Source organism: Podarcis pityusensis (assembly GCF_964106645.2).
Source record: "Podarcis pityusensis genome assembly, chromosome: 5".
NCBI lineage: Eukaryota > Metazoa > Chordata > Lepidosauria > Squamata > Lacertidae > Podarcis > Podarcis pityusensis.
In genome coordinates, this window is record NC_138032.1 from 61,614,278 (window position 1) to 61,627,375 (window position 13,098).

Sequence of the window (13,098 nt, forward strand, 5' to 3'; positions counted from 1 at the left end):
TCTTGATAATGAATGAATGAATCTTTATTGCTAAAAGCTATTAAGCCATCACAATTGCTCACAATGCGAGAATACAAATAATTGATTTAAAACTGAACAATATCAGCAAAGCAAACATACAAAAATGTAAAAATCACCCTTGCCTAGGTTAAGTACTCCACATCTCACACTCCTCCTTCTGATACTTGTCTTGGTGCCTAGCTCACAACTTATTTGCAGACATATTTTGCAACCAGTGCAGTAATAAATACATTATTGCCAGCCAGCAAAATAGAGCTTTGCTCAAGGGGAGTTCGGTTGGAAAGAGAGCAGTTGTTCTTGAAAAATATGTTTTATTTCCTTTCAGACCAAAAGAATAAGTTAAAATATGCAACCAGGAATGCATTGATCTCAGGCAAACTAGGGAACTTGTATGTCCACAGCTGTTAGGAATCCAAACATCTCAAGTTAACCAACAGCATTATTTGCAAACATACTAGCAAAGCAATATTTTAAACATCTACTGATGACTCATCATCAGTGAAAAAAAGTGGTGCAGAAAACAAATCAGAACAACAGAAATTGCATTATGAAAAGAATGCATAAGGACAACAAGAATACTACAATAAACTTTTACGCATAGTGTCTCAAGCAACACACCACAGGTATATATATATATATAGGAGTGCCAATAGAATTTTCTGGGCCCAGAAGATTGGGCCCATGACCTACTCACAAAAGAGGACACAGATTTACATAAACTGGTGTTATGTACAAATTTATGTCCTCTTTTGCAGTTGGAGTGGATAGCCCCAAAATAAATTCATGGCCACACACATAAAATGGCTGACAGAATGTGAACAGCAGGTAATTGTATTTCCATACTAGAAATGGATTAACCTGTTTGATTTTTGCCTGCCATACTGCTGTTACAATCTTCACAATTTAGAAACACATACCAGTAATATTTTAAAAGTACATTTTAAAAGAAGGCAGATACAGACCTGTAAAACTTCAATTGCATTTTGGTAGCAAGACAACTGTCCCACAAGATCTGACGACACAGATGCCAGACGATGCCACATATCTGACATGTACTCTTCACTTTCATCTCTGAATTTCTGAATTTCCATTATATAGTTACGCCCAAGTCTTGACTTCACCATTACCATCTGTTTAAATATTGGGCTAGGAAAAAGAATTTGACAAAATCAATGCTCATCACTGATTTGATATAAGTTGTTTTTAAGTGATATTTTAAGGCTTTTATGATGCATTTTGGAATCAGAAGTCAACATATATGTGTGACAAGTACTTCTGTCTCCACCAATCTACAGCAATTAATCTTAGCCCAGAGTTCAGTCTGAAAAATGCATACGGGATAAATATGTATGAGACTTGAGACAATATTCTAACATAGGGAGGGATCCACCTAATGAGTCTCAGCAGTGGAAGCTTTGCACACGGACTTCCACTCATGCAATGGGGCTTCTTTCTTCCCCACTCCTCTCTAAACTGGCTCAGAAGGGGAGTGTTGGGGGAACCGCGAAAATGGTGCATGGGGGGAGGAGAGGAGGTGGGAATCGTTCAGTCCAGCAAGCTGAAATGCTTGAGCTGATGAATGTTCAACATAGCACGTTTAATTCCTCCCACGGCGTTTACTTCTTGAGACTTGATAATCAACACTTAATTCTAATCATCACCATTATTAGTTTACACACCGCTTAATGCCAAAAGAGGTTTCTCAGTATACAACAGAACCCCAGTAGCTTCTTCAAATCTGAACAGTGATTTTTGCCTTCAACTGCTAGGGAAGTTCAACTCCTGCCTGTTGCGTGTTGAGTCCCACAATGCCACCCCCCACCAAAAAGTCACACATCACATCAAATTTTTGTTTAAGGTTTTTGGCATAAATTTGGCCACAACTTTATTCAAAATACAAAAAATGTGAGTGGTTGCTTAGGCATTGGTTATGACTATCTGTCCTTGCCCCAGGGACAGAGCTGACTTCCGAATTCCAGCGGAAGCCAGCGTGGGAAACAAGTATTGGGTGAGAACATGAAGCTGGGCATCAGTCTCTCACTTCTCACCCTCATGTTCCGGTGGGGCTTGCACGGCCCAAGTCCGATACCAGGGACAAGGACGAAAGAATGGCAAGCCCCTGGATTCCTTTAACGGAATTCCCTTTTCCGCACCACCATTGGAGGGGTAGGCACTTACCCCTCCATCAACCAATTTTAACCAATGCCTAACCGTCAACCTTACAAGTTGTGACGATTTGCTACGCAGTAGGCAAAAACCAAATGGCACCAGCCAATCAGCCAATTGGCAAAATTCCTACCAGGCCCCCGCTCCAAGGCGGACGACCCCATGACAGGCATAGCAAGGTCAAGCGATCCAAAAACCCCCCCTTATAAAGGGAGGGTGGGCAGGTGATCCAGTGTAAAAAGGCCAAGAGGACGCCCAGCGTTGGGCGTTCTGTATTTAAAGCCTCTGACCCCACCTCCAAATTGGCAACATTCAAAACTCCCCAGTAACCCAAATTAACCTCTTAAAGGCCTGGGTTAACCAAATCTGCCCAGTAAGATCAGGGTGGCCTGTTTCCCCCAACCGCAACACATGCTCTCATTTAGGGAGAACACGTTTTGTCATCTCACAAGCACGAGAGAAAAAGCACAAAATGTGGGGCAGCTGTGCTGCCAGTGGGTGCTCAGCCAAACAGTGCAGCTTCACCTTTAAAGTTTGACATGGAGGGGGCCCTGACACCATCCTGTACTATGAAAATGCTACCAGAAGCAATTCACTGAGGAGGGCAGAGCACAACATTAGCCTCCTGGAATGTGTGCCACTGTTGCTTGCCAGAGGAAGGGCGGTGGGGTGGTTCAGTGGTTAGGAAGGTGCAACACACACCAGCAAAACCTCTGCAGAACTAATTTGGGTGTGCCTCACTTTCAACCTACTCTCCTTCTCCCATTAAGGTTCTACCCCTCTTCCACACTTCCTCCTAGAGTTCCACACTTCCTCTCCATCTTTTGGATCAGCTCTATTTCTAGATTGTAAAACTACAGCAAGCACCAGCAACCCCCAACACATCCTAAGAACAATCCAAACAGCTTACAGTCTGTGCTTAGTTCGAGGGAGCATCTGATTAGCTTCATCTAAGACTTTGAGGCCTGCCTCCCAGTCATGTTTATCAGCATGTACTTGGAACAGTAATATATATAAGAACGTCCTTAAGGTCAAATCTTCATCAGCACCTTTGAAACAGATTAAAAGCAATATTTTAGATATTGCAAAGCCAATACAGCCACCTCACAAAAACCAAGCTAACTTCATGATCAAAGGATGAGAACTTACCTGAATGCCCATCTGAGAAACTACTGCTTTGAAAGTCTGTTGTAGGCCACTGATGCAAGTGTAACATATGCTCCATTTCCTAAATAATGAAGTAGGGGTGGGGGGAGTGTTCATGAACATTTTAATACAGTTTTGACAAGCAAACGTCTCTGAAGGAAGGTCTATTTGGCTGGCAAAACAGCTCGAATAAGGTGTGTGTTCAATGGCAGTAGACTGTGGACATGTAAGAGAGATTTGGCGGTTCGTGGGCTAAGGAGCCAAGAGAATGGGGAAGTGAAGGGCTGTTGATTAGTTAGTTATTTTAAAGACCCAACCAGCAAATTCAGGCCCTCTTGGCAAATGTCACATAACAATATGAGTGAACTAGCCCTGATTTAGGTTTAAGTCGCTCGTTCCGTTTTGAATTGTCTGAAGGCAAAACATTCCCATGAGAGGTATTAGATATAGAAGGTACTACTATTTATTACCTGCTTATTTTTGGCTTCTGATGCTTTATTGATGCTCTTGATAATGATTTCAGTGGGCTTCTTGAGCTGCTGTCTATCTGCTGAGGAACCAATGAAGGGTAAGCAGCCATTCCAGAAGTGTCTAGCTGCTATCATAGCAAGAGCAAGATCCCCAGCTTCTCCTGCATACCTAGGAAGGTGGAAAACACAATACAGTCAGGTGGCTGCTGCAAAATGTAGTAAAAATTTGATTCAATTACAGTGCAGCAAGCCCAGTATCCTTTTGTAAGGATAAGATATCACATTTCCTAAAAGTATTAAGGGATTCACTCCATAACAAGAGGGGTATGTTTTCTGTAAAGGAAAAAAAGTCTATGGAAAATGTGCATCTGTTCCCACTCAAAAATATGTTGTTGTTGTTGTTTAGTCGTTTAGTCGTGTCCGACTCTTCGTGACCCCATGGACCAGAGCACGCCAGGCACTCCTGTCTTCCACTGCCTCCCGCAGTTTGGTCAGACTCATGTTTGTGGCTTCGAGAACACTGTCCAACCATCTCGTCCTCTGTCGTCCCCTTCTCCTTGTGCCCTCAATCTTTCCCAACATCAGGGTCTTTTCCAGGGAGTCTTCTCTTCTCATGAGGTGGCCAAAGTATTGGAGCCTCAGCTTCATGATCTGTCCTTCCAGTGACCACTCAGGGCTGATTTCGTTAAGAATGGATGCGTTTGATCTTCTTGCAGTCCATGGGACTCTCAAGAGTCTCCTCCAGCACCATAATTCAAAAGCATCAATTCTTCGGCGATCAGCCTTCTTGATGGTCCAGCTCTCACTTCCATACATCACTACTGGGAAAACCATGGCTTTAACTATACGGACCTTTGTTGGCAAGGTGATGTCTCTACTTTTTAAGATGCTGTCTAGGTTTGCCATCGCCTTTCTCCCAAGGAGCAGGCGTCTTTTAATTTCGTGACTGCTGTCACCATCTGCAGTGATCATGGAGCCCAAGAAAGTAAAATCTCTCACTGCCTCCATTTCTTCCCCTTCTATTTGCCAGGAGGTGATGGGCCCAGTGGCCATGATAATATATATATAACTCAAAAATATATGGATAGCATATCTTTGCACATTGTAAAGAAAAAAATGGTGTAATTGTGAATGGAACTCCAAGTTATTTAACAGATTCCTGTGGTTTTGTTGAAAATAATTTCCCACTGCCACACTTTAAAAAAAATAACCACAGTTACATTTGCAATAGAGAGGATCCTCCATGATTATAATTTTTGAGGAATTATATACCATCTGCTCATCACTTCATAGCAGTTTTCCCTCAGGTTAGCACAAGGTGAAAAAATAATGCAACATATCCAGATGTTTTCCCAAATGTCAGAACTTACTAGATGACCTAAATATTGCATCCAGTTTATCATTAAATTTTAAACAGAGGTGTGTTGCTTAACAGAACCTAACAGTATTTTATAGATGTTTCTTATCGCCAATTGGTATTTTGTTTTTCCAAATGCAGTCTGTTCATCAAAATGGAAATGTTGCACTGATACTTCCTTACATAAATTTTATCTGCAGATATTCAGACCATCTGTCCATAGTATTTTTAACCTCAGAGGTACAGATTAGAGCCATTTATCTATAAAGGTGATGTTATTTCCATAAATGACATTTTTTTCTAATGCGCCATTAAGACTGAAATCCAAATAATGGAGCTATTTAACCCTTAACCAGCTTCAAGCTACTTTCATATCTCTCCTGAACACATTTCCCATTATGAGATGCCAATTTAAATACATCAGAGTATATAATAATTTCACAGGGTGTGGAAGTTGCAATGTGAGATGCTTTGATGCCATGCCCGGAGAGCAAACAAGTGGGAGAAGCCATGGCTGCTTTCCCTCCCCCACAAAAATGGAAAGTGCAAATATATCTATTGCCCATGCAGCAACTCGTCAAAAGAACTGAAAAAACATGTGGCACAATAATTAGTAACTTCAAGCCTCCGCTAAAATGTTTCTATAATGCGTAAGCCATACTGCTGAGAACTTTAAAAAAATGTCTGCTAGATCTCTGGGAGACCTGGCCCCTTTCCAAGTCCCAGGTGATGTTGGTCAACATTCCTGTCCCTGGTTGCTTAGCAACAGTGATGCAGCATCCTTAGCGCCTCGGCATCTGCAGCCTTAGAACAGTGGCTCCATATTTCACTGTTTTACTTTTTTGAACAAATGAAAGTGAAGGGTCTTGGGGCCTTATACATGTGTATTTCCTGTCGGTCACTCTAGACCCAGTAAGCCATAGCTGGGTACCATGATGTTTGAAGAAATCAATAGCATGCTAAGATAGCTCAGTCAGCAGAGCATGAGATTCTTAATTTCAGGGTTTTGAGCCCCATGTTGGGCGAAAGATTCCTGCACTAGATAACCTTCATGGTCTCTTCCAAATCTACAATTCTATAACTCTATGCTGTTAGGAGAATATGAATGTTCTGCATGGGTAAAAATTCTGATTTTGTCAATACTCTTCATTGCATGGGCTTTGCATATGTATGGGGTATATACACTTGTTATTTTAAAGGAAAGGAAACTTAATATGGTCCAAAACGTGCAACATACCTTGCACTTTCAACAAAGAGTTTTGATGCCGCCAAACGCATATGTTTCTTCCCAGCCAAATTTTCCATCATACTCTTCCCTTGTGTACAAGCAGCAATGCTTAGCATTCCCTGTCTCTCCGCATAATCGCTCCTGTAAAAAACAAGCCATTGCCAACTGGAGTTAACATTACCGTACAATATAGGTCAAAAACTAGGCTTTAAAACCATCTGCCAGCACAAGGATGTTTGTGTCCCTTGGTGGGCAGCATCTACCTGTGGAACGCTCTGAAAATCAGATTGTCTGAACTTGAGGCAAGTTCACACTTCAATTGTATAAACACTAGATATTGTTCCAACACAGAAAAGCTAAACAGAAAGCTAAAATTGGAAGAAGAAAAAACCCAACAGCCACCTCATATACCACCTAAATAAATAAAAACCTGGAACTCATTCTACCTTCAGGGAGGTAGCTGTGTTGGTCTGACACAATCGAAATAAATAAAATTATTTTTTTTTGTCCAGTAGCACCTTAGAGACCAACTAAGGTTGTTCTGGGTATAAGTTATTGTGTCTGAAGAAGTTTGCATGCACACAAAAGCTTATACCCAGAACAAACTTAGTGCTACTGGACAATTTATTATTATTATTATTATTATTCATTCTACCTTGTCTGCCTTATCTGCTTCTTTTTGTGAAAAGAGAGATAAAAGACTACAGCTGAAAAGCGCTGATTGGGAGTTTCGGTTCTGAGGCATGGATTAAGGTGGGTGAGAGGGGGGACGTGCCCCGGGTAGTAGGTTAGGGGGGCATTCTATGTAGGAGAGAGAGGAGAGAGGCATGCCATGCCTGCTGCACAGTGTCAGTAACTTGTTAGTTTAGTAATATCTGCATGATCCTTGTTCTGATGTCATGTCTGAATAGCTCAAGAGATTTTGATAACAAAGCTTATCCTTTCATTCACGAATTGTTCTGAAACCTGATACAAATCCAATCCAGGATGACCAGTGATCTGGCCAATCGTATTCTGCTTGTGGCAAAATCTGAAGCATCTGAGTTCACAGGGAAATTTCCTGTCCATTTGCATAAATGTCCGTGGTCGTTTCCTTGGCAGAAACAGCACATGGCCATTCTGTGCACCATCTGCAAAAGCCCATAGTACCAGCTTGAGTGCCAGCCGATTTAGGCTCGGCAGGCTCTTTGTCCTGGTATGAATGTTTTCGTTTCAGGATGTACTCTACAACTTGAGAGACTGGCTCTTACTACAGCAATGGCGTTTGGAGCAAGATTTATTTAAAGGAAATCCATTGCGAAGAGGGGGACTGCACCTTTAACATCAAAGTCTCCACACAAAATGTTATGCCTCCACACCGTTCTGAGGCCGTTTTAGCTCTTCTTCAGTATTTTTATAGTATCATTACTATATAATGTTACAATATAATGTTACATGATATTATCTCAATGTTGAAAACTACCTTGGGTACCATTTTTGAGAGAAAGAAATCCCACAACAAATCTGATAAACTGAAACAGTCTAGAGGACATGCAAAAGGCATTTGGATAATATGCAGTTCAAAACAACCTATGCTGTTAAACCTGAATGAAAATGAATAGGAGTTTGGGAAGGCTTCTCATATCAAGCTGAAATGCTAAAAATCATTTACAAGAAATAATCTGGACAGCTGGGATATACAAATTATTCATGTACAAATTGCCGATATTGGAAACTGGGAGGATTCAGCATAAAAATGAGCCAAGGAGAAAGAAGAAGCACTTCTTCTCTACCTCCTGGTTTTCTGCTTAAGACTCCATCCTCCTGTGGTTGATTCTCTCTCTTTATTTATTTATTTATTTATTTTAAAAAAGGGTCAATGTTACATGCAACTGTATACCATGTTTAGTTTGGCCCTATTTACTTTTACCCTTATGACTATCCTGAACATAGACAGATACAACCTAGGGCAAATAGTATAATGCAATAATTATTATATCCATTAGAGGTCAGCAGAGTTCTATTGTACACATTCAGAAGGAAAATGTAAAAGCATTTTCCCAACCCCTGCTATGCCGTATTTATCTTTCAGTTCTAATATTCATAATGAACTGTATTTATCAACAGCATGAAAACTCTCGGGTTAAAGTTGGCTAAAAGACACTGATAAAAGATGGGATGCTATTTCCATTCATTAGATATGGGAATGGAATGGAAAACCCTACAGAGTATTTCACAAACTAAGGAATGCTTGAGAACAAAATATTTCATATACAGCTATATAGTTCAAGAGAAAGATGCAGATAAAATAAATTCATCCACAAAACCACTATTCAACAGTCAATACTGCAGAGACTGAAGAGCAAGAGAATGACCACCCAAGGGCCCATACAGATGTAACGGGAAATATCTTAACAGAGGTAATGGGACGCAGGATTGCATGGCCTCTTCCCCAGAGTAATTTCAATCATCCCACCACAAACAATGTGGTTAAATATAACAAGCATCTTATACCAACTTCAAAGCCTAGTTAAGAGAACTTGGAACCTTGTAGCTTTAACTAACAGTTAATGGTGTCAAAATATTACTTAACCGAGGCAAAGATGGAATGGGGAAATTCCTCTTGGAAGGGTCTGTGCTGTTCCAAATATTTTCACTGCTGTTAAGAGATCATCTCTGTTACATCTGCACCAGGTTCTGCACCAGTGAAAACCCTGCACAATGGGGCTTAGGATTGGGCATAGGGGGAGAGATGGGGAGATCACTCTGCCTGGTAAGCTAATAAACATGCACAGATGGAAAAATTGTAACAATACAATGTTGAATTCCACCCCATATTTAAATATAATTAATGGGGTGGTATTCAATTAAGTTTTACTCAGAATGGATCCACTGAAATTAATGAACATGATGAAATTAGGTCCATTAATTTTAACAGGTCTACTCTGGATAAAACTTAGCTGAATACCACCCAATGTTTCTTAGAAGTTGAGATTTGTAAGTCATGCATCTACTTACATTGCCTTTTTCTTTGCATCCGTGTTGTATGCTGCTTTATCATCTAATTCCAAAGCCTTCTGAGAGCAAGTCATAACCATTTCATGATCATGGATGGTATGTGCAAAATGTGCAAGTCTGGTCATTGTCTGAAGTTCCACGAGTGAGTCTGACCAACTGCACTCCAATGCCATTTTCACCAACTGCAAATGATAGTCAGATAATAATATTTTCCTGTGTCCACAATGCTAACATCTAATATTTTCAGTCTAAGATATTTCACAGAATGAGATGTTGCACACTGTTGTTGCGCAGCACTGGAAGACCTGATGCTGCAGTGCTGCGCAAGTATGGATCTATTTGGAAACAGAGATGGCAAACTACTGAGAGTACCATGTAGAAGTGGGATATAATACATGAGCAAATAAAATTAAGGAAAACTCTTTGAAGAATTCAAAGAAACCTATCTCCTTTGCATTGGAATTGAAATCCTAAAGGCAACCATGTTCTCAGTGCCTGTTTTTTTAGAGCACAAAGCCTTCATAGTGTTTCTCAAGAGGCTCAGAATGTAGATAGAATCATACACTTTGGATCACTTGGGCAGAAGAAAGAGAATAATTGAATCTCCTCTTAATGAGAACATTAGCAAAGGAGTAGCAGCCCTGGCCAGAGCTAGTCCAGGACATTTATAGGTTGAGTTGGCTGGCATGTAAGCCGAAAGGTGACTTGGCAGGAACACACAATTACGTAAGCTCCCAGAGAAGAAATGGCGTTTGCAGTTGTGCTCATGTGAGTGAGCTAAACCATGGTTTGGTTTGGCTCGGCTTGCCATCGTTTGCCTCACTTAAAGCAAGCTTGTTGTTGTTTAGTCGTTTAGTCGTGTCCGACTCTTTGTGACCCCATGGACCAGAGCACGCCAAGCACTTCTGTCTTCCACTGCCTCCCGCAGTTTGGTCAAACTCATGCTGGTAGCTTCGAGAACACTAAAGCAAGCTACTAGCTGTAATTGCAAACATACAGTCAAAAGAACAACATACGTACATGAGAGAGGTTTGGAAGCGAAAACTCCATGAGACCCAAACCATTGCATGAGTACATTTCCAGACCAATAAAAACTTTTGCCATGGGATTGAACCCCTCTTCATTACCCTGAACAGAAAGAGACATCAATATTCAGGGTGTTTGCAGAAAACAAGGCATATTATTGAATAGTTAAAGACCGATACTTTACGCTACTTACTAATCCACATGGATAACACTATAATGACTTTGGGTTGTATCTAATGGTGGTTTTGCTTTAATGTAAAGAACTGCTGCTTGGGCGAGTGAGGGCACCTGATTTGTTCCCTCAATCCACTTAAGTTGCCTGCCCCTCCTGACAAGATGCTGATGAAAGTGTCACAAGGATTTGCTGGGACAGAATGGGATGCAGTTTAGAGGATTGCAGCAGAAGGGGGTAGACCTGCAAAAACAGGGTGCCCTGACTTCCACAAGCAGAAGTGTTTCTGGTTAACTGCCTGCTTTCCTGTATGAGAACGGGAAAGGAGGAAATGAGCTCTCTTTGCAGTAATGACTCTACAGAGGTACCTCGGGTTAAGAACTTAATTGGTTCTGGAGGTCCATTCTTAACCTGAAACTGTTCTTAACCTGAGGTACCACTTTAGCTAATGGGGCCTTCCGCTGCCGCCGCACGATTTCTGTTCTCATCCTGAAGCAAAGTTCTTAACCCGAGGTACTATTTCTGGGTTAGCGGAGTCTGTAACCTGATGCGTCTGTAACCTGAAGCGTCTGTAACCTGAAGTGTCTGTAACCCGAGGTACCACTGTATTCCGTCCCTGAAACAAAGTATTTATAAAGAAGTGCCCAACAGTGGCCTTTATTTTTTCAAACAATTAGGCTTGCTACCTCGTCATCGACTCCAAGCCACTTCCCAATCTGATGCTGAACTAGCTGTTTGGCTTTCACCCAAGTAGCAATGACCTGCTGACGCATAGCAGCAGGCACCGGCTCATCAGGTACACTCCCATTTGGCAAATGCATAGCAAATTCACAAACCTAAAGAAGAATATTTTGCAAATGTGAAAGAAGAAAAAGTTAATGCACGCACACAATTAACAAATATTCTGTTTTATCCAGTTGTTGAACTGAGATTACTACACTTGGTATATCTTCTCCCCCCCAAAATCAATGGTAAGATTCATAATCTTGGCTTGCTTGCTTGCTTGCTTGCTTGCTTGCTTATTTATTTATTTATTTATTTATAATATTTAGCATACATAAAACACACACAACAGAACCACATATACAAAAAGAGCATAATATTGTTCCTTGATCTTTGAGACAAGGCACATAAAAAAATCAAAATCAATGCATAATTATTAATTGATCATACCACTGTTGAGTTAAATATGCTAAAGGGCCTGCCGTTAAGGCTAAAATAATATTTTCTTATTAGAGATGGCAGAGCTTTCAAGGGACACCTTGGAATGACTTGGGGGTTTTCTTGGGGGAGGAAAGTGGGAGGGATAAATCAGGAAACCTCCCCAAAATTCCCACACCAATCTCGGGTGTTCCCACCACAAATCTCCAACGCTTTACTCATTCTCCAAATCTACCAACCCCCAGAACACATCCTCCATTTCCCTCCCCTCCCCTTGGTGGTGGAATGGTAGCAGCAGTAGCAGCAAGCAAGACAGCTGAAAATTGTGCCTCTTTCCCTCTCCTCCTTCCCCTTTGCCTTGTTGCTATGAAGGGACAGAGTAGACAGTAGTAGCTGTACTTCTTTCAAGGGCTCCTGACATTGTCTAGCTCACCATTATTCTTTAAACCCTAGTGTGAGCACCTTGAATTGTACCCAGAAACAAACTGGCAGCCAACAAAAAGCTGTTGTAGAATAAGCGTTCATGCGAGTTCTAGAGGCAACGCCAGCAAGCAATCTTGGACAAGCTGAAATTTCCAAGTCATCTTCAAGGGCAGTCCACATAGAGCACATTGCAGTATTCTAATCTGGAAGTTACCAGAGCATAGAGTGCTATGGCCCAAAGGGACAAGCCAGTCAGAGCTACGGTGAAACCTCAGTTGTCAAATGTAACCCATTCTGGAGGACCGTTCGACTTCTGAAACGTTTGACAACTGAGGCGCAATGGGCGGTCGGCCATTTCAATGGAGAAAAGGGAGAAACGCACCTTGGAAGCCGTTCGACTTCCGAGGCGCGTTCGAAAACGGAAGCATTCACTTCCGAGTTTCTGGTGTTTGGGTTTCGAGATGCTCAAAAACCGAGGTTCCACTGTAATTAATAATAATAATAATAATAATAATAATAATAATAATAATAAAAATTATTATTTATACCCAGCCCCTCTGGGCAGCTCCCAACAAATAGGCACTCTTAGCTACCGAGGATCCCTGAGCTTCAAGTGACCGTGTTGGATCCCGAAGCTGCAAACCGGCTCTTTCCAGGAGAGTGCAACTCCATGCAAAACAAGCTGTCTTCCCACCTCCTGGACTCAAGAACTTGGAGCACATAATGCCATTGTCTCTTTGGGATTCAGTTTCAATTTGTTGACCCACATCAACCCATTGCTGTTTCAAGCACTAATCCTCCATGCAGTTAAACAAGAAGCATTATGCCAGTTCAAGGATACATTTCAGAAAGGGGGAAAAAAGGAATTGGGTGGGGGGGCACAGAGCAGAGCCAGTGAGGAGCGCAGAGTGTCCCAAGGGACGGACAGAGA

At 41.5% G+C, this 13,098-nt stretch overlaps 1 protein-coding gene across 3 annotated transcripts in view; it reads right to left on the minus strand.

The window, feature by feature from the left end:
* Nucleotides 1-13,098, minus strand: part of CFAP46 (cilia and flagella associated protein 46) — an 87,077-nt gene that overhangs the window by 39,899 nt on the left and 34,080 nt on the right. For all 3 annotated transcript variants that reach the window (XM_081007108.1, XM_081007109.1, XM_081007107.1), the window contains 8 exons: nt 11,270-11,419; nt 10,406-10,513; nt 9,386-9,567; nt 6,398-6,529; nt 3,804-3,972; nt 3,337-3,415; nt 3,098-3,236; nt 984-1,167 (listed from right to left, as the gene is read on the minus strand). In XM_081007108.1, coding sequence (XP_080863234.1) covers nt 984-1,167; nt 3,098-3,236; nt 3,337-3,415; nt 3,804-3,972; nt 6,398-6,529; nt 9,386-9,567; nt 10,406-10,513; nt 11,270-11,419 — 1,143 coding nt within the window. The remainder of the gene's footprint in view (nt 1-983; nt 1,168-3,097; nt 3,237-3,336; nt 3,416-3,803; nt 3,973-6,397; nt 6,530-9,385; nt 9,568-10,405; nt 10,514-11,269; nt 11,420-13,098) is intronic.